The sequence below is a fragment of the Myxocyprinus asiaticus genome, chromosome 45 (genome assembly GCF_019703515.2).
Source record: "Myxocyprinus asiaticus isolate MX2 ecotype Aquarium Trade chromosome 45, UBuf_Myxa_2, whole genome shotgun sequence".
In the NCBI taxonomy this organism is placed as follows: Eukaryota; Metazoa; Chordata; class Actinopteri; order Cypriniformes; family Catostomidae; genus Myxocyprinus; species Myxocyprinus asiaticus.
The window spans coordinates 16,583,201-16,607,242 of NC_059388.1; the positions used below are offsets into that span (position 1 = coordinate 16,583,201).

A 24,042-nucleotide genomic window follows, 5' to 3' on the forward strand; every position below is an offset into this window, starting at 1 on the left:
CCTCATTGACTGGGGCAATAGCTAGAAATATTTTACAACACAAGGCTGGGAAGCAAAACAAAAGACTCAGCAAGTATAAAGAAACGTGTGGTTTTAATACTGCATTTAAACAGACCAAATGCAAGTACAAATTTAAAATGTAAGGGCAGTAGAAAATAAATAAATAATACAAAGCTGTATACAGTCAACAAACAGACTATTATCATATTTAATGAACACACATGGTAAAATATTAAGTATTAAATTAGGATAGCAGACACACTTTATACACACAGACACACCATTGCAATGTTACTTGGCAACAGTTTTTAAATGACAAGATGTTTAATCCAAAAGCCACCATTCACCTTCATTGTATGGAAATAATATGCAATGGAAGTGTATGGTGACTGAGGTTTACAGTCTGCCTAACATTTAATTTTGTGATCTGGAGAAGCAAGAAGGTCATATGGGTTTGGAACAACATGAGGGTGAATGTATGATGACTTTTTTTTTTTTTTTTTTTGCATGTAAAGTATCCCTTTAACTTATTCTAAAGTAAACAGGTAAAAAGCTTCATCCTGGCTGTACGTCTGGATCCTTTAGTCACGAGCAGAATTCACAGCTTTAGCGGTCCTGTTGTTAATGAAGTCGTTTTTCCTATAACCAGCCTGCCAAAGATAGGAAAACAATTAATATTAGGTAATCATACATGATATACAGTTAAAAGCACAATGAAAGCACCATATTTCTTATTTTGGAAATGACGGGAAGAAGGAAATGAGGCACAATAAAATGAACCTGCACCATCCTAGCACCATGGCTCAATGTGCACTAACTGCTTGGTCCTGGCCCTGAATACTCTGTTGTTAGGTATCTTTTAACATCTGACCTCTTGATTTGCTGTCCTTAGTATTTCGTTACTGGATATAGTATTGCTCATTCTTAAATACTGTATATTAGTACAACATCTTGGACACTGTATGATGCAAACGTCTAGTAACCTCACCTTCTTGAAACTGCTATGCAGCTCAGAGTGCCTCCACAGTGTATGCAGTAGTATACAGGCTGTTTGGCCTGCTCGTGTGGGTCCAAACCTATATTTTATACAGAATTAAATACATGAATTAAATAAGTCACATGAATGAACACATATGAGTCAGTTCCCCTATTACAAATCCCAAAATGTAAATTCTTTTGTCCTAAAAATTAAAAATCACAGAATACCCATTGTCTTTGGTGCTGATGCTGATAATCTTGGGCAATGCTCCTTCTTTTATGATGGCACAGGTGTTCTGTACAGACGCATGGCACAAGCTGATGAGGATGTGACAGATTGACACTGTGACCTCTATAGGCTGCTCTGAGCTCCTGTCAGAGTTTGGTAACCTAGCAACCAGCTCTGGCAACACCTGTTTAACTGTACGCATGAAAATGTACAGATTAAAATAAAATGAATTTGCTGAGCCAACATGTGACAAAAGTGTGTTAAAGAAATACTTGACAATGAAAATTTTGTCATTATTTACTCACCCTCATGTTGTTCCAAACATGAATTACTTTTTCTCTTCAGTGGACCATAAAAGGAGCTGTTAGGCCAAATGACAGCCTCAGTCACCATTCACTTTCATTGTATGGAAAAAAGATGCAATGAAAGTGAATGGCGACTGAGGCTGTCAGTCCCTAACATTTCACGTAACATCTCATTTTGTGCTCCACAGAAGAAAGAAAGCCATATGGATTTGGAACAACATGAGAGTGAGTAAATGATGACAATTTTCATCTTTTTGGGTAAACTAGCCCTTGAAGCTAATGTAAATAAGAACAACCTGCTTTTTATCTTTTTAAATAATTTGTTGTTCCTTCTAAATGACATTGCAGTCTGCTGTAATTGCCTATACTGGAATGTAATGTAATGGCAACTCACCAATGTCTGAATGCAATTCTCTGTAGCGAGTTACATTTCTTAGCAATGACACAGATATTCTCATCTCTTCCTTCTTTTCTTCTTGCAGCATCTTCTTTACCTGGAGTAGGACTCCCTCCTTATGCACGATGAAGTGTGCGATGGCCTGGGATATCTAAAGGGCATACAGAATATTTATTCAGTCCTGGTGGATGCAGAAAAGGATTTGCCTCTTAATTGGAAATTTAAAGTGAATGCTTTAAATATGTTCCTGCTTATAGTCATTATCTAGTCATTCCAGACCACACCTCTCCAGAACAAGCAGTGAGGTTCTGCAGAGCTCCAATGGAAGCCTCCTTTGTGTGTTGGTTTGTACTGACAGCAATAAGAGAGAGATACATGCGGATAGTGATAGCGCTCCAGAGCCATTCTTCACCGTGAGGATTGCTATTCTCCTCGAGTAGGGGAAAGTCTGCATCTGTATCCTGAGATGATGATTTCACATATGAGGCTAGCACTTTTTTGACACCATCAGATCACAACAATAAATCAACTATGGGTGTAGCACTAACCTCCTCAGAGTTTTTAGGACTGTTAAGGATGAAACAGCCAGGTGTACTAGTTCCTGCTGTGTGATTCTGTTTGGACACTTGTATCACAGAGGAATCCATACAAGGCATCTCAGAATCAAACCGGTATGAGAGGTTGTGCAGGATGCACACACAGTTTTCTGTTGCCTGGATAGGATGAGTTATTATCTTTTACTAAAACATTATTATTATCACCAGACTAAGTTGGAATAATAATTTTGGATCTAATTAAGTTTCTGGAACAAATAAATGACATTTCAAGGCTGCTTTTATTGTTTAACACAAATCGAAGGCTTACAGTTGCTTTTATTTAACTGATAACAACAGGGATTTAATGTGAGTGATTCTTTACCTTATCATCAGGTTTGTAGTCTGCGATGGTGCCACGGATATAATAGACAAGACACTCGATGAGATCATCGCAGTCCCGCATGGCTTTACGTCCATCAGGACCGGCTGAACTCAAATTTCTACAGAAAAAAATTAAATAAAATGTCATTTAAAAAAATATCACTTTTTATAATTATAATATTTATAATTATAATAATTAATTATAATTATAATAATAATTAATTATAATTATATTTATTTATCACACAATATACATTTGCACATATACAGTGAAATTCTTTTTTTTTTTTTCACATATCCCAGCTAAGCTGGGGTCAGAGTGCAGGGTCAGCCATGATACGGCGCCCCTGGAGCAGATAGGGTCAAGGGCCTTGCTCAAGGGCCCAACAGTGGCATCTTGGTGGTGCTGGGGCTTGAACCCCCGACCTTCTGATCAGTAACCCAGAGCCTATTCATTCCCTTTTATAGAAATAATACAGTGCAAATCCATAGCAAGTGAAATTTGGTGAGTAAATACTGTAAGCAGAAACATGAATATCCATATTAGAGCCAAAAAATTCAATTTTATTTATTTTTCAATCATTACTGCTAAGTCACTACCACATGAATCCTCAAAATTACCCAACATGATCCCACAGGAAATTGGCAAGCTGGTTCCGAATTTTCATGGCCTTGAAATTGGCCCCCTCCATCCTGAATTTCTGACAAACGGCACCGTGCTGCGAATGTTCAAGCTCTAAAACTGCCCGCGCTGTACCTTTAACATCACACCCCTTTTGATTTCCATTTTGGTGGTGTTTGCGTTAGGTTTAGGGAGTATATTAGTGTAATTACTACTCAAATGTTTAGTTTGGAAAATGTTTGACCATGTTTTGGGCTGTGTGATGTGTGACAAAGTTGTGATTGTGAAAATCAGCATAGGCAGTTTAAAAATTCCGAAAGCAGAGACATATTTTAGCAGACAAAAAAACTGATGTCCTGTCGCCAGTTTCCTGCAAGATCAGTTTCTAATTAGCATGGCTAATTATAAAATAAGGTATAACATGGCCCACACTGTGCTTTTTTCACATTTTGAGTGCTGATTATACTGAAACATCTGATTAATTCTTCTGTAGAACTTGAGCAAAGAATGTGTGGAATTTTATGAATGCCAGGCATTTGATTTCTGTGGAAAGAATTTTCATCTTATAACATTTACTAAGAACTACCAAGAGTTGTCAAAATAAAAGTCTGCTTCCTTAAAATAATTTGTAACTTATCTTGTTAAGTTGAAAATACCTCAGGCAGCCAGTGGCATTGTAGAAGACCTCTGGGTCAGCCAGGAGCTCCAATTTTGGATCTTCACCTTCAGAAATGCCTGAGCAAGGGACCAGCACACTGTCTGTGAGAGGTTTGACCGCTTCTCTCGAGAGCTGCTCTTTCAGCAGGTCATGAGATGACAAGTTCCACAGCAGACCTGGGGAGAGAGTGACCGTCCGAAAGATTAGTGGAATGGTAGAAGTCACACTTTCAAGATGTTCTGAAAGTTTTCTAGGTTACAGTGATGACTTAGATTTGAGTTTTAACAGGAAAAGTCAGGTTTGGATGTGTAATGACATAGAGTTGATGAATTAAAGCAATATTCTGGGTTCAATACAAGTTAAGCTCAATTGACAGCATTTGTGACAATGTTGATTACCACCGAAAATCATTATGACTCGTCAATTTAAAAAAATTTACAGAGAGACACTTACAATGGAAGTGAATGGGGCCAATTTTTGTAGTGTTTTAAGGCAGAAATACAGGCTCTTATAATTTTATAAAAGTACCTACATTCATTCTTCTTTTAAAACTCTTGCATTAATTGAGCTGTAAAGTTGTTTAAATCTTCATTTTTACAGTCATTTTAGAGTTTTAAGGTTTGTTGACATTACATTGTCATGGCAACAAAGTTGTAAAATTGGCTATACAGTTGTGCTCAAGAGTTTGCATACCCTTGGAGAATTGGTAATATTTGTATCATTTTTAAAGAAAACATGAGTGAGCAGGCAAAACACATTTCTTTTATTTCTTATGGGATTCATATTCATCTGTAGGTTATAACAGAATGGCACAATCATAAAACAAAACATGGCAACATAGAAAAAAGTGAAATGACCCCTGTTCAAAAGTCTGCATACCCTTAGTTCTTAATACTGTGTATTGCCCCCTTTAGCATCAATGACAGCGTGCAGTCTTTTGTAATAGTTGTCTATGAGGCCCCAAATTCTTGCAGGTGGTATAGCTGCCCAGTTCGTCTTGGCAAAATGCCTCCAGGTCATGCAAAGTCTTTGGTCGTCTTGCATGAACCGCATATTTGAGATCTCCCTAGAGTGGCTCGATGATATTAACGTCAGGAGACTGTGATGGCCACTCCAGAACCTTCACCTTTTTCTGCTGTAACCACTGGAGGGTCAACTTGGCCTTGTGCTAAGGGTCATTGTCGTGCTGGAAAGTCCAAGAGCATCCCATGCACAGCTTTCGTGCAGAAGAATGCATATTGTCTGCCAGTATTTTCTGATAACATGCTGCATTCATCTTGCCATCAATTTTCACAAGATTCCCCGTGAAATTCCCCATATTTTTCCAACAATATTCCTTCCCATTAAGTGATCTGTTAGATTTCCGTTGGAATTTCCATATAGCTGACCATTCATCATCCATAATGGTCATTGCACTTTCTTTTGTCCATTTATCCCTAATATATATTGTAGAGTTTTTCATATTCATTAGACTATTGTATATTTGAGACAATCTTATATTTAATTCCAGAAGTATATGCTTTTATAAATAATTGTCCTTAAGTGTTCCTTTTACTTCTTGATCGTAATAATTTCTAACTTGAAGATATCTATAGAAATCCAGATTTTCTAATAAAAACTTTTCTTTCAGTGATTGAAAACTTAATATTTCACCTTTCTCTATTATAGAACAAAACACAGTAAGTCCATCATTTGCCCACATTTTAAATCGATTATCAAGTCGATTCGGAATGAAGTCTGAGTCATATGCAACCCATTTCAAAATCTTAATGTGTTTAAATAAGGTATACTTTTTTAGCAGTGCTGTCCAAACACTTAAAGTAAGTTTGGTCCATGGATTATCTAAATCATCTATATATTGTTGTAATTTATTGTTTCCCAGTACTGCTTGTATAGGGATATTCTTTAAAATACAGCTTTCCATGAGGCATAATAATGTGGGTCACACCAGTATACCACAGCTCTAATTTGTGCTGCCAATCTTTCAATGAAGGGAGGGCCCAACCTCCTTTATCATTTGGAAGCTGTAATGTTTTAAAACGCACTCTAGGTTTTTTCCCCAGCCATATGAATCGTGAAAGCAACTGTTTCTGGGTTATGTCTACTGGGAGGGACTGAAATAAATAAATAAATCTCGGTAACACATTAATTTTGATAGCTTCAATTCTTGAACTCATACTAAGAAAAGGAACTAAATTCCATCTATTTAAATCTTTAATCTTTACAGATAGAGGTCCAAAATTCTTCCTTTGAATTTCTGATACCTCCTTTGTCAAATGAAGTCCTAAGTATTACATTTATTTTGTATGCCATTTTAAATATTTTTAATCCTTAACAGTTTTATCAATATTCAATCTACAGTTGAAGCCAGAAGTTCACATACATTTAGGACAACTACTTTGTGCATGACATGAGTAATTTTTCCAACAATTGTTTACAGACAGATTGTTTCACTTTTAACTGACTATATCACAATTCCAGTGGGTCAGAAGTTTACATACGCTAAGTTAACTGCCTTTAAGCAGCTTGGAAAATTCCAGAAAATGATGTCAAGCATTTAGGCAATTAGCTTCTGATGGGCTAATTGGCAAATTAGAGTCAATTGGGGTGTACCTGTGGATGTATTTTAAGGCCTACCTTCAAACTCAGTGCCTCTTCATTTGACATCACACGAAAATCTAAAGAAATCAGACAAAAAATCGTGGACCTCCACAAGTCCGGTTCATCCTTGGGAGAATTTACAAATGCCTGAAGGTACCACGTTCATCTGTACAAACAATAGTATGCAAGTATAAACACCATGAGACCACGCAGCCATCATACCGCTCAGGAAGGAGATGCATTCTGTCTCCTAGAGATGAACTTAGTTTGGAGCGAAAAGTGCAAATCAATCCCAGAACAACACAAAAGGACCTTGTAAAGACGCTGGAGGAAACAGGTAGACAAGTATCTATATCCACAGTAAAACAAGTCCTATATCGGCATATCCTGAAAGGCTGCTCTGCAAGGATGAAACCACTACTCCAAAACGGCCATAAAAAAGCCAGACTATAGATTACAAGTGCAAATGGGAACAAAGATCTTACTTTTTGGAGAAATGTCCTCTGGTCTGATGAAACAAAATGGCCATAATGACTATGTTTGGAGGAAAAAGAGTGAGGCTTGTAAGCTGAAGAACATCATCCCAACTGTGAAGCATGGGGGTGGCAGCATCATGTTGTGGGGGTGCTTTGCTGCAGGAGGTACTGGTGCACTTCAAAAAATAGACGGCATCATGAAGGAAAATTATGTGGATATATTGAAGCAACATCTCAAGACCTCAGCCAGGAAGATAAAGCTTGGTCGCAAATGGGTGTTCCAAAAGAACAATGACCCCAAGCAAATTCCAACTCCAAAGTTGTGGATAAATGGCTTAAGGACAACAAAGTCAAGGTATTGGAGTGACCATCACAAAGCCCTGACCTCAATCCGATAGAAAATTTGTGGGCAGAACTGAAAAAGCATAAGGAGGCCTACAAACCTGACTCAGTTACACCAGTTCTGTCTGGAGAAATGGGCCAAAATTCCAACAACTTATTGTGAGAAGCTTGTGGAAGGATACCCAAATCGTTTGACCAAAGTTAAACAATTTAAAGGCAATGCTACCAAATACTAAAAAAAGTGTATTTAAACTTCTGACCCACTGGGAATGTGATGAAATAAAAGCTGAAATAAATAATTCTCTCTACTATTATTCTAACATTTCACATTCTTAAAATAAAGTAGTGATCCTAACTGACCTAAGACAAGGAATGTTTTCTACGATGATTAAATGTCAGGAATTGTGAAAAACTGAGTTTAAATGTATTTGGTTAAGGTGTATGTAAACTTCTGACTTCAACTGTATATCCAGAGAGGGGGCCAGAGTCCTGAAATTGTTCATGAGTTGGGGTAAACCCCTTTTATGATAATATATTTAATTGTTTTATCCTCTCTGATGCTTTGTGCTAAAGGTTCCAAATAAAGAGCAAAGAGCAGGGGGGACCAGGGACACCCCTGCTTAGTGCCTCTCTACAAAATAAATGGTTTTGATAGATAAGCATAAATCTTTATTCGTGAAGTTGGTGTATCATCGAGTGCCTGTATGCTTCTAATTATGGTCTTGTGGAAGCTGAGTTTGTGTAGTACCTTAAAGATAAGTCCAATTAACTGAATCGAAGGCTTTCTCAGCATCCAGATTCAGGATCATTGCTTTTAAACTATTTCTCTGAATGTAATTCATAATGTGCAGTGTGCGTCTGATATTATCCTGTGTCTGATGCTGATGAATACAACCTGTCTGATCATGGAGTATTAAATTAGGAAGAAATCCTTCCATCCTTCTGGCCATTATTGACGTATAGTCTACATTAAGTATCGATAAAGGTCTATATGATCTGCATTCTAATTTATCTTTGCCTTCTTTTGGTATAATTGATATTACAGCCTCCTTCCAAGATGGAGGAGGAGCCACATTCTTTAAGACCTAATTAAAGGCGCGAACTAAGATGGGGGTCAGTTCGTTCTGAAATGCTGGGGATTTGTTATACTTTAATTTAGTAATACTTCATCTGCTGTTAAACATTATCTTATTTTGATCAATACTCATGATAGCTAGATCTAGAGTCTCTAAAAAACAATCAATCTCCTGTCTTCTGGCAATTTAGAATATAATTTATAATAAAAATCTTGGATTCAAATCTACTATAAGGCATTTTGCCGGAAAAAGAATATGAAATATTTAAGATTTTGCACCATTTCTAGGTCACTAATCAAATTTAAGCAAATATGTGACACTGAGCATGTTGACTCCAAAAGTTCTTGCTTCCGAAGCACACAATTTGAGAGCAAAATGGGACATACCAAATGCAAAACAAATGTAAAAAAAAAATTTCTTCAACTTTTCACCCTATATGGTAATAGTATAATTTGTAATGAAAAAATGTATTGCATTAGAAAAATGCAAAATAGAACAATTTTCACTAATGGATGCCAGTGTACATGACATGGCTAATGCTAAAATTCATTCAACAAATGGCTCAAATACCTGTGAGCTGACGTCGGGTCTCAGTGTCTCTATTTTTCTTGAGCAGGTTCAGGATCACAGGAAGCCCCTCACAGTCTTTGACTTCCATTTTGTTTTCATTGTTTTCGTAAACAACATTTCGGAGTGCACTGACAGCAGCAAGCTGAAGCTCCTCGCTCTCATCTTGCATGAGTTTCAGCAGTTTTGGGATGCCTTGCAGATAAAGTAGCTGAGGGGAAAGTTATAAATAAATGGTAGGTTTTCTGAACCATTAAGCCCTAGCACAGGGGTACATTTTATTTCATTACTTTATTTATTTCATACTCAGTTGGATGGCAATGAAATCTGTCTACAGTGAAAATGTCCTCAATACTTTAGCCAACCTGGATTTGTTTGTTCACTAAATGCTGATTGTCTCCTTCAGTCAAGAAATTCTTGTCACAGCAACTACATACCTTTTGTTCAGCTACAAATCAGCAACATTGTTTAATTTAAAGTGTTTGTCCAGCCGACTCTTGGCCAACATTTGGGTCAATATCGTCTGGCCAACATTTATTTGTATGTACATTCAAAGTCATTCACATTACAAAATACTGATCTTTGCCTCAGTTTCAAGCAAGAAACCTTACTGAGCATGTGCACAGTAGTCAACTGCTTTCAAATGGAGGTAAATTTAGGTAAATTTGCTTTTGTTCCCTTTGCCGAACTGGCAGTTGCCATTCAAAGAACCTTACTGCATTGATATTCTGTGGAACTAACTACAAAATGTTCATAAGTACAATAATTATTTGTGAAAGTAATTTTTTAGCATCATGAATTCAAGTGACTCCCCATGGAGCAACTTGGGTTTAACTGCTTTGCTCAAGGGCACAATGGAGAGAGAGAGAGAGAGAGAGAGAGAGAGAGAGAGAGAGAGAGAGTGTTCATGAATCACATAGCTTATATCTGTAGGCTAGGCAAGTTTTTCCTTTAAACACTTTATTTTAATGTTTCATTTACTTTCCCTATGGCAAATGAATCAATATGACTCCAAAAAGACAATAATAGAGCTCTTTTAATATTTTTCTTCATTTCTGCCATATTGGTACACTGGTGCCAAATGATCTCATCAAATGTTGTCTTCTGATGTTTTATTCAAACAGAGACAGGAGTGAGAATATTCACTCTCACTTTCATACACACCTTATTTTTCCACTTTGTGAGGTGGCACTTTAATTACAATAAGTAGTACTATGACTCATTGTTTCATTTGGCCTGGAGCATTTGTTATGAACACAAATGTCGAGGCAGACATTTGAAGTCTGCGCATGATATATCATAATGTGAATTACATTTTGGGTGGATAATTGCGTGTGGCATTTCAGAGAACAGTATCACTTACCTTTTTCTTAGCATCAGGACTGTTATAGCACTGGTTCTGTATGAAGTTTGATGCAGTGATTTGTGATTCCATATTATCTTGTCCCAAAAAATGTACAGCCTCTTTTAGTGTCATTTCTGTGCTTTGCTCACCCTGTCTGACCTTCCTTCAACACACACACACGCACACACACACACAATGGCCATTAAGATAAAATCAAGGAGATTAAAGGTAAAATGGTGTTGATTCAATATAGAATACTTCAAAGCAAATTGTTAAAAGCTTTTGAAAGTTTTAGGGAACTTTTCAAGCAAATGCCTTGTGGCACACTGTTAAATACACTAATTACAAAATAACAAAAAATACTACTAAAATACGAATTACTAATAATAAACCAATGTAATCACATAGAAAATGTATATGAATGTATAAGGAAAAATGTCTATTTTAGGTCCAGTAACTGGTCATCATTTTTGAATTTCACTATTTAAATCATGGGTTTGCCATCACTAGTTCATTATAAATGGTCCTGCGGTTTTACAAATGAATTTTACAAAGTAGTTTTAGTTTGTCAACTACACAAATACAATAATGTAGGTGTTGTAACTCTATATGATTCAGTAGCGAAACATATATAAATTATTGGCTTACTTTGGAGGAAATACCATTGCATGTTGCTTGACCTCCACCTTTTCAATCCTCCCTAAACTTCCTGATTTCTCCTCCATGCTGATCAGAGAGCCCGGCTGGGAGGGTTGTCTTCCTGCAACAAACTCCAGGCTTGGCTTCCGTTTGTGACTCTGCCAGGACACGTTCTCAAAACCCCCCTCTCTTGGCTGGCTGAGGGTTCTCTGAATGGTGTTCTTCTCTAATTCCATTCTGTTCCTCTCTAACCCTTCTAGGGCACCATTGAGAGGGGTGCCGGTTAAAAACACATTATCTGTATCATCTATGTGGTTGTTCTCGAAGGTAAGTTTACTTGGGAGCTGTGTGACAGTTGACAGGCCAGTAACGTATGACAGAGTTTTTTGTAGAACCTCAGAGTGGGCGTAATGTAAAGCGTTTTGGCTCAAACTGAAACTGTTGGTTGTAGGGGCTGTGGGGAGAGTGAAAGAATTGGACCCCCAGTATAAACCTGCCCTCGAAGTGGGGTAACGAAAGCTTCTGAAAGTCCTATGAAAACGGGACGGCTCTGAACTTGGCCACTGAGATGGATCAACCCTCTTCAATGGTCTGGGGGCTTGTGGTGTGGCATCATGGTTGACGGATGAGAATGTCTGCTGCAAAATACAGTGTGCAACATCATTTCTAGTAAAATTATTGAAATCCAATTAAAGGGATAGTTCATCCAAAGATGAAAATTCTCTAATTTAATTATCCTCATGCCATTCAAGATGTGAATTTCTTTCTTCTGCTGAACACAAGCAAAGTGAGTGGTGGCCAGAACTTTAAAGATCCAAAAAGCACATAAAGGCAGCATAGAAAGTAATCCATACGACTCCAGTGGTTAAATCCATATCTTCAGAAGTGATATGATAGGTGTTGGTGAGAAACAGATAAATATTTAAGTCCTTTTTTTTCCCCGAAATCTTTTATAATTAAAAAAGGACTTAAATATTGATCTGTTTCTTACCCAAAGTGATTGCATTGCTTCTGAAGACATGGATTAAACCACTGGACTCTTTGTATTATTTTTATGTGGATTTTATCTGATTTTTGGAGCTTCAAAAGGTCTGATCACCATTCACTTGCATTGTATGGACCTACAGATCTGAGATATTCTTCTACAAATCTTTGTTTGTGTTCTGCAGATGAAAGAAAGTCATACACATCTGGAATGGCATGAGGGTTTCATTTTTGGGTAAACTGTCCCTTTAAGGACACATTCATTCCACTGGAGAAATGACTGTACCTTCACATGTACACTTCTTACAGATGAGCATCTTGAAATGTGGCAGCTAGATAGACTTGCTGAGAGAGATGAATCTGTAAAACCAACAACACACACGCACGTTAATACACAAAAATAGAACACATGCACAATTCAATGTATATGTTCATTTACGAATCCTATTAAATTGACTTTTTGAGTTCTGACAGACCCCACCTTTGCCCCCCCCAAAATAAAATAAATAAAACTAATGGTACAAGGTTCAAAATTAATGTACCTTGTTATTGACATGTTTTTGAGCATGGTACCTTTGTACTATGGATTTTTGGACATGGTAGTATCATAGTATTCTTGAAGTACTCTGGTGTACCATGGTATTCAGTGAATAATTACTGAATATTAATGTAGGATCTGAAGCCATCACTCTACTAAGGTACAACCATAGTGATTTTTAAGGGTTAGGGTTAGGTTAAGTCTATAGAATAAAGAATAGCTGATGTATAAGATTAAAAATTATATATATATATATATATATATATATATATATATATATATATATATATATATATACACGCCTATACTCAAGCTTTACAAGACTGATCAGAATGAAAGCAAAGATCTGAGAACAAAGGGACAGTGAAATCTGACCATAACAACACTGCTGACCTGACTGAATTTCATCTAAAACTTTTATAAATAAACATCAAATCCTGTCATCTATTCAAAACATAAACACTGCTTATATTTCCATAGTTTGTTTTTATATCATTTACCATTCACTGTCATTCTGCATACCTGGCAGGTTTGGTTTCTTTCTTTTCCGGGAGAGGGTGAGCTGCACTTGTTGCTGGAGTCGGCTGCGCCGGTGCGTGTTAGCGAGAGTGAGTTTGTCCGCCTGTGGTAAAGCTAAAGAGGTGTCCTCCGGTTGAAATGAGCTGTGCACGGGCAACACAGTGCGCATAAAATCTGCCTCCTCCGCCATGAGTTCTTCTTCAGCTGGAGTAAAGTGTCTAGAGTCAGGTGTGTGATTCTCTGTTGGGCGTGTAGCGCTGCGGTTGTTCTTTGTGCTCAGGGTGCGGTTTAAACATGCGTCACCTGATACAGATCATGTTACTGCATAAACACTGATGCACACCTGAGATCAGAGTGAAGGACACAAGCTTGCACTTACTGATGAACCTGGGGAATATTTAGAGTTCAATAAAGCGTGGACCCAGCATTTTTTATTTCATTAAATGTGTTGGGGCCTCTAGAGAACCATGAGGGTTTGTGGGCCCCTCCCACAAACAATGACGTTATACAAGTTTATATAAGTTTTGTAAAAACTTTTCAATAAGTGAAAGGATAGTATTTGGGGTAAAAGCCCTCCTGTTGCAGTGGCTAAAGACCCCCATAAAACACATTGTTTTACACAAGTGGGGTGAAAGATTTGTTCTGAAAAAAGTTCAAAGTGGGCTCATATTGACTAATTCAGTCACAGTGGAAATTCATTTGTTTATAGATGTTATGAAATGTCAAATATGACTGAAATTAACAGAAAATGGTTAACCCTTTTTTTTGACGTGTTTGTTACTTTCTTACTCCAAAAAAGCATCTTACTGTCTCAAATGTATTTGCCTAAGATGACAAATTCTGCCCTATTACTATTGTCCTTATATTTACACCATATCACTTTACTGTAACCCCCCTTGGGGGGCTTTTATCCCAAATTTGGGGGACTTTTACTCCCTCACCACCTTTAATAATAGTCAATACAAACTTCCGTTATTATTTATTTTCTCACAAATTATGTTCCTCTATCAATATTGAATTAAATATATATATATATATATATATATATATTTTTTTGGTCACAAGATTGAATATATATATATATATATATATATATATATATATATATATATATATATTCAATCTTGTGACCAAAAAAAAAAAAAAAAAAAATATATATATATATATACATTTATAAATATATATATGTATATATATATATATATATACATATATATATATATATTCAATCTTGTGACCAAAAAAAAGCACATGTTCATTATGGTGTGCCTTTAGCCCCGTTGTACCCTACTAACAGTAAAACTGTGGTAACTTAAAATTAACCAGCACAATCATCATCATCATCATCATCATGAAGAATAAAAAATAAAAAAAACAACATTGAAGATTCTCCAAGCTTGTTTGAAGGAGAATCCATATTAATATGAACATACTATGGGTTTACATTAGTAACTATAGTAACTATACTTATGGCAGAAACTTGCCCATGTTTCCCAGCATGATTTGAAAACGTTCCAAAGAGAAAAACATCAAACAAATCCAGCAGCAGTAGCAATGCAATTATTTCACCGACAGATGTAGTATAGCTGTGTACAATAACAGGAACGCCATATGAAAATTAGTCTGATAAGAGGATGCAAAAATTATATCACGAGTATCGTTATAATGCAGACCAGATTTATGTAAGATATGCATAGATATATAAAACATTGAAGGCAGATAGGTGGATCCATTTAAACAAAAACAACAAAAAAGGAAAACACCTTAAAGGTGCATTCTCATTAAAAATGTTTACTTCTAATGGCATCTGTAACTGAAAACAATTGATTCTGAATGCTGCATCGATGCCGCTAGGTGTCAGTGAAGTGCAAGATGACACAAACAAAAAAAGTTACTGAGTGCTCCTTTAAAGGAATATTCCGAGTTCAATACAAGTTATAAACAGTTATGCTGACTTGCAACTCCTTTGCTTTAAAAAAAGCAAAAAATCTGAGCTCCAGTGAGGCACTTACATTGGAAGTGAATGGGGCTAATTTTTAACGTTAAAAATACTCACTGTTTAAGAAGTATAGCCACAAGCTGTAAACAATATACGTGTTAACATTATTTTAGATTGATAAAATCACTTACTGACCTTTTCTGTGTAAAGTTATAGATAATTTTACAACTTCATTGCCATGACGATGTAGTGTCAACAAACCCTAAAACGACTGTAAAAATGATGCTTTAAACAACTTTACAGCTCAAATAATACATGGGTTTTAACAGAAAAATTAATGTAAGTGCTTTTATACAATTATAAGCTTCACATATCTGCCTTTAAACCCTCCAAAAATTGGCCCCATTCACTTCCATTGTAAGTGCCTCACAGTAACCTCCATTTTTGCTTTTTTTTTTTTTTATTTATTTTTTTATTTTAAAGAATGAGTCAAATGAGTCAAAATGATTTTTTGTGGTACTCAACAATATGTCAAAAATGCTGTTGATTGAGCTTAACTTGTATCGAACACTGAATAGTCATTCAGAATTTAATAATAGTAAGATAATCTTGTATATTTGTAATAATAATTGTATATTTTAAGATTATAAGTAATCAGATTTAAATAAGTACAAATTTAAATAAGTAAAAAAACTTTTCTTTTCTTTTTTTTTTTTTTTTTTTTTTTTGCAAAACAAACAAACAAACCAAAACAAGCATACATACAAACAAACAAAACAATTAAATACCTAGTTATGAAAGACTGTTTGAAAGAGTGAATCGTGAAAATTGGGCTTGCTTTCATTTATTTTTGGATATTGCGTAACTGGTTTAGTTTTGTAATTTCTGCTCCACAAATTTTGCAAGTCAGACAGGTATTAGGAGGAAATTAAATATACGTTTTCTGGTAAAAAAAAAAAAAAAAAAAACAACAAAAAAAAACAACAACAAATAAATAAAAAAGCATGCCTTTTGATTGATTACATTAAAAATGCATGGATTACGTCCCCTCTCAAGTAGATATAAATAGTCGAAGCGTTTCAAAGGTCCCGCTCTTCCAGCACTCGATTGGCTGAGTGTAATCAGCTGAAGCACTGCGTCACAGTGCGCAGGACTCTGCTCATGAATCAGACCACGAACTTACAGTCTGCGCTGCAAACACTCTTCGGACCAAACAATCTCAACAAATACTGTTGTCCAGGGCTTAATGTATGAAATCTCAGCTATTGGCTTTAATTTAAACCGCGCTTTTGTTGATTAGATTTGCCTGAGGACGCTTGGACATGGAGCTGGTTGTGTCTGTGTTCTAGGCGCGGACAAAGCGGATCAGCCCGAGCCGAGATGAGCACGACTATGAGCGGCTCCGGGTCATCAGCGCCCTGCCGCTTCGCTCATTACTTCATCATATGCGGAATAGACAACGAAACGGGTCTAGAACCCGATACTTTAGCAGGTACGTTTATGGGTTTTTGTTTATTATAGATTGCAGACTGGTAAACACCACAGTGGATATAAACAAGAGCAGACGTGCACTGATTTCATAAGAGCCCTGATTGAATCACTTTATACTCCTGATGTTAGGACATTTAAGTGCTTTTAATTATTATTAAATTAAAAGAATTAGCAAAAAACTATGTGTGGGCATGTGTGACCTCACAATCTATCATTTAGTATATTAGTGATATTAAATGATATTAGGTAAATCAATTCAATGCCTTATAACCTAATTTAAGAAAAGTCCTTAAGTCAATCCAATCCACTTCAATTATTGTAAAAGATATATGGGTATCAGTGAGCCTCAAGGCATCAATAAAAATAATCATCATTTATTGACTGTCTTAACATTATTGGATGTCTGGTTGCATCAGAACCAGTCTTTGTTTTCTAGGCTCTTGGCACCCAGGCAGAGCTGTTGATTGTGATTTAGGTGAATTAAGAGAGAGATCCTTGATTTTAAAATACATTTTAAATGAATCAATATATTGAGAGTTCAGGTGACTGCCACTGATCAATTACTGACCACTGATACCATTGTATACCAAGATTAGTGTATCACATTCTCGAGCACTCGGAATAACCTGTTGTCCATATTTAAAGGAATATTCCGGGTTCAATACAAGTTGAGCTCAATCGACAACATTTCTGGCATAATGTTGATTACCACAAAAATAATTTAGACTTGTTCCTCCTCTTCTTTAAAAAAAAAAAAGCAAAACTCTGGGTTACATTTAGGCACTTACAATGGAAGTGAATGGGGTAAATATATGTAAAAGTTAAAATACTCACTGTTTCAAACGTATAGTCACAAGACATAAGCAATATGCGTGGTAACATTATTTTAGTGTGATAAAATCGCTTACTAAACTTAACTGTGTAAAGTTATAGCCAATTTACAACTGTAAAAATTATTTAAACAACTTTACAGCTCAAATAATGCATGAGTTTTAACAGAAGAATTAATGTAAGTGCTTTTATAAAATTATAACCTTCGCATTTCTGCCTTTAAAACCCTAAAAAATTGGCCCCATTCACTTCCATTTTTGCTTTTATAAAGAAAAGTTATTTTTTGTGGTAATCGACATTATGCCACAAATGCTGTCGATTGAGCTTAACCTGAATTGAACCTGGAATATTCCTTCAAAAGAAGCAGACACAATTCATGCTTGTGGAAATAGTCTTCTTTTCACAAAAACCTGCGATTGGTAGCATATCAAGTGAAGTATCTTTTAATGACCTAATCTGCATGATTTCTATTTGGCATTATGAGAGTATTGTCATTAAAATATTTGCAATTATTTTTATGTTGCTTGTCCTTTGGTATTTTTGGCTCTTCAAGCCGAATCATAGTACAAACTGCTTTGTATGTGAAATGCACATTTTGCGTAACCTTTTTTGGTACGAGAGCATTTGTCAAGAACGTAAGTTTATGTCAGATTTCTGGACTGATGTCAGTACTGTTAACAGTGTATTAGTAACACAGAATGGTGATGTCATCATGTAGATTTGTGACTAATGATATAACGTTCAACATGGTGAACCATGTGAATTACGCATTACAGTACCAGAGTCTAAATTATTTCCCATCCCTGGGGTCCTTTTGAGTGGCCTTGGGAGAGAGTATTTTAATAATCTATATGTGTGGGTATTTCTTTATATTTGGATGGATGAATATACTCCTTTTGCTAAAGTTAAAGCAAACTCTCCTTGTAATCCCAAATGCTAGCCTGTCTGCCTTAACCCTGTTTTCCTCCGGTCTTGTCTGGCCTTGTTTTAACAGATCTAGTGATTGCTCTCTCTCTTTAAAATCCTAGCACAGTTTGCTAGTGAACTCTGTCAAAGCCAGAGCTAAGCTGCATGTGCGTGATGCTCCCATGGTTTAGATGTGTTTTGTTTTTATCTAAGAGAGTGCAGGCCAGGCCATACGGAATAACACCAGGCAAGAGAACCTGCTAGGTTTCTATTTTAGCTTTAAACTGTAGTTCTATTAGCTGTCTCTTTTTGTCACAGGCAAAAATTAAGCCTCTAGACAGAGCTTGACCATATATCATTTATTCACGAATCATGATATATTCAAAACGATTTTTCTGGCGTAAAAACTTTAAGCAACATTGTGAATATTGCGGTGATTTAATTTAGCCATTAAAGAGAGAATTCACCCAAAAATGAAATCTCTTTTGCTCACCCTCATGCCATCTCAGATATGCATGACTTTCTTTCTTCTGCTGAACAAAAACAATGGTTTTTGAGAAGAATATCTCAGCTCTGTAGGGTCAAACAATGCAAGTGAATGGTGACCAGACTTTTGTAGCTCCAAAAATCACATAAAGGCAGTATAAAAGTAATCCATAAGACTCCAGTGGTTAAATAGATATCTTCAAAAGCGATAGAAGTGTGGGTGAGAAACAGATCAATATTTAAGCCCTTTTTTTACTGTAAATCTCCACTTTCACTTTCACAATCTGAAAGTGAAAGTCAAAGTGGTGATATAGTAAAAAAGGATTTTAATCTTGATCTTTTTCTCACCCAAATCTATTGCATCACTTCTGAAGATATGGGTTTAACCACTGGAGTCGTATGGATTACTTTTATGCTGCCTTTGTTATTTTGTTAGCTTCAAAAGTCTGGTCACCATTCACTTGCATTGTATGACCCTACAGAGCTGAGATATTCTTCTAAAAATCTTCATTTGTGTTCTGCAGAAGAAAGTCATACACATCTGGGATGGCATGAGGGTGAGTAAATGATGAAATTATTTTTTTTTTCATTTTTGGGTGAACTATTCCTTTAAGACCATGCCATTAGACTAGTATTATTACTCTTAGGAGAGCTTTAAAGGATTCTTCCAGATTCAGTACAAGCTAAGCTCAATCGACAGAATTTGTGGCATAAAGTTGATTACCACAAAAAATATTTTCTGTTTGTCCCTTATTTGTAAAAAATAAATAATAAAATAAAATCGAGGTTACAGTAATGCACTCACAATGGAAGTAAAATCATGTTCAACCAGCCCATCTGGCACCAACAATCATGCCACGTTCCAAATCACTGAGATCACATTTTTCCCCCATTCTGATGGTTGATGTGAACATTAACTGAAGCTCCTGACCCATATCTGCATGATTTTATGCACTGCACTGCACTGTAGCCACATGATTGGCTGATTAGGTAATTGCATGGATGATTGTTGGTGCCAGATGACCTGGTTTGAGTATTTCTGTAACTGCTGATCTCCTGGGATTTTCACACAACAGTCTTTAGAATTTACTACGAATGGTGCCAAAAACAAAAAACATCCGGTGAGTGGCAGTTCTATGGACGGAAACGCCTATGAGAGAGGTCAACAGAGAATGGCCAGACTGGTTCGAACTGACAAAGTCTACGATAACTCAGATAACCGCTCTGTACAATTGTGGTGACAAGAATATCATCTAGAATGCTATTCTGAGATGCGGGTTGGCACTGTTTTGGTGGCACAAGGGGGACCTACACAATATTAGGCAGGTAGTTTTAATGTTGTGGCTGATCTGTGTATATTTTAGTCATATCTGCAGCATTCTTACTGAAGGTGAAAGGATTTTCCCCTTGCAGTGCTCTGAGTTTCCCCTGTCAGATTGGTCCAGCTCCCCAGATAAAGTTCATCATGATTAAACAGATTCAGCGTGATTAATTTACCACTGTGTGTGTCCAGTGTCATTGTGGGCTTGGATTTTATCAGTTGCTCAGATAAGCATTTCTGTAGCGTTGTGAGACGGTATCCCATGTACAACATAACCTTTGTTGAAGATTATCCCACTGTTCTTGTTTGATGTATATCGAATGTTTTGAAAAGCCCCTTCACCCCACCCCACTGCACCTGTATTCTCAGAATCAGCTTTATTGCAAAGTATGCTTACACACAAGGAATTCTGGCCTAGTTTCTAAAGGGTAGCTTTGGTTGCACCTCCTGTGAGAGGTGAGAATGCTCATTTGTAATTCAAACCACTTGAAGATCGAGAGCGTAAGATGGTTTTCCTTTTGTGCTGTGATGTATTTTTGGCTGTGTTTCCTCAGCTCCATTGTTAAAGGCAGAAATGCCTTTTCCTGCTGGTTGTGTCAGCATGTTTCTGCATGACTGAATGCATGGCCGTCCTATGCCAGAGGGCCCCTTCACTCATAGGGCCGAGCTCACCCCCAATCCTGGGGCTTGTTGGCATAATCATCTCTGTTGGTTGCCCTCACACTGTTCTGGCCATTTACAATCTTGTTATAGACAATTTTTATTCAGAGGCTGTTTGTGTCTGTGTCAAGGTTAATTGAACATGACCATTAATAACACCGACACAGTGTGGCCCCTCAATTGATGTCATTTCAAGTTGTTGTGCCTATTGTCTTTAATGGAAAAGGTTTATTAATGGGACTGTTGTCCTCAATTCTGATTAGCTTTGTAGTTGATGTATTTCTGGCTGATCATCTGCAAGGCCACAGTGATTTGGGGAAAAACAAGCTCCACTAATGCCCATCTTTCCTGTTTCTCTCTCATTTCAGTTTATTTTTAAGACTCGTTCTCATTTGTTAGTCTTTTTGACCAGGGATATTGTTTGTTTCTTAAAGGGCCAGTCCAAACATTTCTATTCTAGGCCTAAAGGCTAGGGCATACTATTTGTTTTTCCGTGTGCTTTTCCGTCTCATGCACGTACGAGTGCTCAGTATTTCCAAATATACTGTATTGACTGCATTCCCACACGGACGCGTTCGAAACATGCACACTGCGAATGCTTTGTGATACTTTAAGTGCTTTCAACAGTAAGCGCATGATCAAAAGACGCAAAGTCAGTGCGTACTGTGCTGATGATTAATTTAAGGCATAGAGCCTTAATGGTTAATGCCAGAGATATGGGACTCTCAATGTAGCTCCATCCAAAAATTTACATTTTATCCCATTTTCAGTGGTCAAAAACCAAATGTGTGCCACTTGATATGTAGCTAGTCTTTATTGTCCAACAAAACAAAGGTCTGAAGTACAAACAATGTTAAAACTAGAAATGTACCTTTAAAAAATGTCAAAATATGCCATTTATAAAAATAAGTGACATGTGGCTCTTCAGTTTGTGCAATATCTACAGTACATCTAGTTTTTGGATTTCTGAAATGGACATCTACAGAGCACTGGAATTCCTCCAGATGTACTTCTGTTTGTAATTATATTATTATGAAGGAACAGTGTGAATATGTTACGGCCATGTCCTCTGAGTTGAGGACAGGAAGAAAGACTATAAATTCTTATTTATCGTCTGTTCTGATGATGTCATGTACCAAGTCCTTTGGTATTTATCACATCTTATGATCATGAACTGTAATAACAATTGGAAATGAAAAATGTGAAACAAAATTTGAATCACGCATAAGTACATATCTTTCAGGTTTTATGCTCTGATGATCAGCACTTTCAGTGTGTTTTTAGTTTCCTATAACACGTGCCGCACCTGCAGGCTTTTTATCTCATTTGGCATCTTACTGCTTTGGTAGAGGAAGATATTTTGATCTTCGATCTTCTGGCCTGTCTCCATCGTTCACACGAATCACACCTACACCTAAAGAGGGAATTTGCCTCCTGAATTACCTTCATTTATGAGAATATGACACCTTGAACAGTCATTAACGGTATACCGACAGTGTCTTGGTCTCTTCAGGTAAGATCTGTTAATTTGGAATGATGGTCTTTGAAGCACTGTATCATATCCAAAGGACTTTTATAGTTGTCCCCAAAGAGCTTTTAAACAAGTACTTAGGCAAACAAGATGCTAAAGGAATGCTTTTTACCCAGCCAGCAGTGTAGCAGCCATTAGAGCCTTGTAACCTTGATGCACATTGTAGATAAATACAGTTTTGCCTAGAAGAATAGTGCAGTATTTTTGCTGCTGTTATTAAGTCTCAAGGCTGCTTCTGCTGTTTAGACATTAAAAACACTTAAGGCCAGACAAGACAGAAAACCTGGGCATCAAGAGGTGCATTGTTACATTGTGGCCCCATGACGTGTCTCCGCTCATTGTTTCTTGATGACGCTGGCCAGCTCGTATTGTGATTGGAGGCAGAGACACAAGGCTCTAGTGGACAGCTTTAAAGAGGATGTTAGAGGACTGATTCCTGGGCCATCTGTCTGGTAGCACCGGCTTAGATGTGGGGACAGTGGCTATGCTAATGCCGTAACACCTCCTTTGCTTCCCATTGACTTTACCCTCTAAAAGGCCTGATTCAGAGGGGAAACTGGTCAAATATCAGTGCTGTTTAGCATTGGCCCAACGGAGCTGTTGAGCCAGTTCTTTTTTTTTTTTTTTTCATACTTTGTCTTGCCTTCCTTGTCCCCCTGTGATTGAACTCAACATTACAAGTAAATTTAGTTTATTTGTCATTTGCACATCTTATACAGGGTTCACTGGGCATTGAAATGCTTGTGACGAGGCACAGAAATGTGAGACATTTACATACAGACTACACAGACACATAAGCTGTATGTATAGCTATATAAAAATAAAGTGTAAAGAGAGAGAAGATACAGATTTAAGAAAGTGGGCATATTTCTGAAGTGAGCAGTAAAGAGTTGGAAGGTAAAAGCTTTGCATTATCATTTCTAGATGGTGAGATGATGTGCAGAAAAAGTTCTCTGCCAGAATGTCAGCCGGGTTCACAACAGGTGCGTACACACCTAAATTTGTCCTTTTTGTTGTAATGTTAATGAACCCGAAGTATTCTAATGCTGGGTTAGGGTTAGGTTAAGGTTACGGTTAGGTAAATGTTAAATCGGATACATTTGAAAACTGCGTTTTCGTTTTCGAAACACTCAACGTTCACACTGCCGTTTTGAAGTTTTTTCCAAACGTTGCTCATCCACACTGAAACGTATGAAAACTCCCCTTACTGTGCATGTGAAAAATCAGCGTTCCATGTATGGTCTGAAACTCAGCTGTCCTCGCGTTCCGTCGCCGGACAGCAATTCTAAACTTCCTGTCGCCATTGAAGGTTGTACGAAGTAACATTTATCTTTAAAGGAGCAATATGTAATATATTTACTGTAATAAAGCATAAAATTATCACAATATGTTATCGGAGATTTAGGAAACATGCTAAGTTGAAATACTTGCTTCTCCGATAACAATGCTACAGCCAGTATATTCTACTTTGAAATGTCCGTTCTGGGCCAGAATTTCTGTTTGTGTTTTGGCCTGTGTGATCCCACCCACTGCCCATTTCCCAATAGTATTTTGACGGGAGGCCAAAACAGTGAGAAAAAGATGTGTTTTCAAACGTATTAGTGTGGACGTGTCCTAAATGGAGCGCATCCCTGCAGATAGTAATTTGCATAAAACACTGCCAAACGATCTCCATATAAGTGTT

The 24,042-nt window shown here is 36.9% G+C and overlaps 1 protein-coding gene and 1 pseudogene across 7 annotated transcripts in view; one reads left to right on the forward strand and one right to left on the reverse strand.

Annotated features, from left to right (window-relative positions):
• Window positions 1-74: 74 nt before the first annotated feature.
• Window positions 75-13,489, reverse strand: LOC127435099 (plakophilin-2-like; annotated as a pseudogene).
• A 2,796-nt stretch (window positions 13,490-16,285) lies between these two features.
• The window catches only part of LOC127435093 (DENN domain-containing protein 5B-like), a 70,259-nt gene continuing 62,502 nt past the window's right edge, over window positions 16,286-24,042 (forward strand). For all 7 annotated transcript variants that reach the window (XM_051688271.1, XM_051688272.1, XM_051688274.1 and 4 more), the window contains exons 1-2: window positions 16,286-16,380; window positions 16,482-16,624. In XM_051688271.1, the coding sequence (XP_051544231.1) occupies window positions 16,379-16,380; window positions 16,482-16,624 (145 nt within the window). In that variant the 5' untranslated portion in view covers window positions 16,286-16,378. The remainder of the gene's footprint in view (window positions 16,381-16,481; window positions 16,625-24,042) is intronic.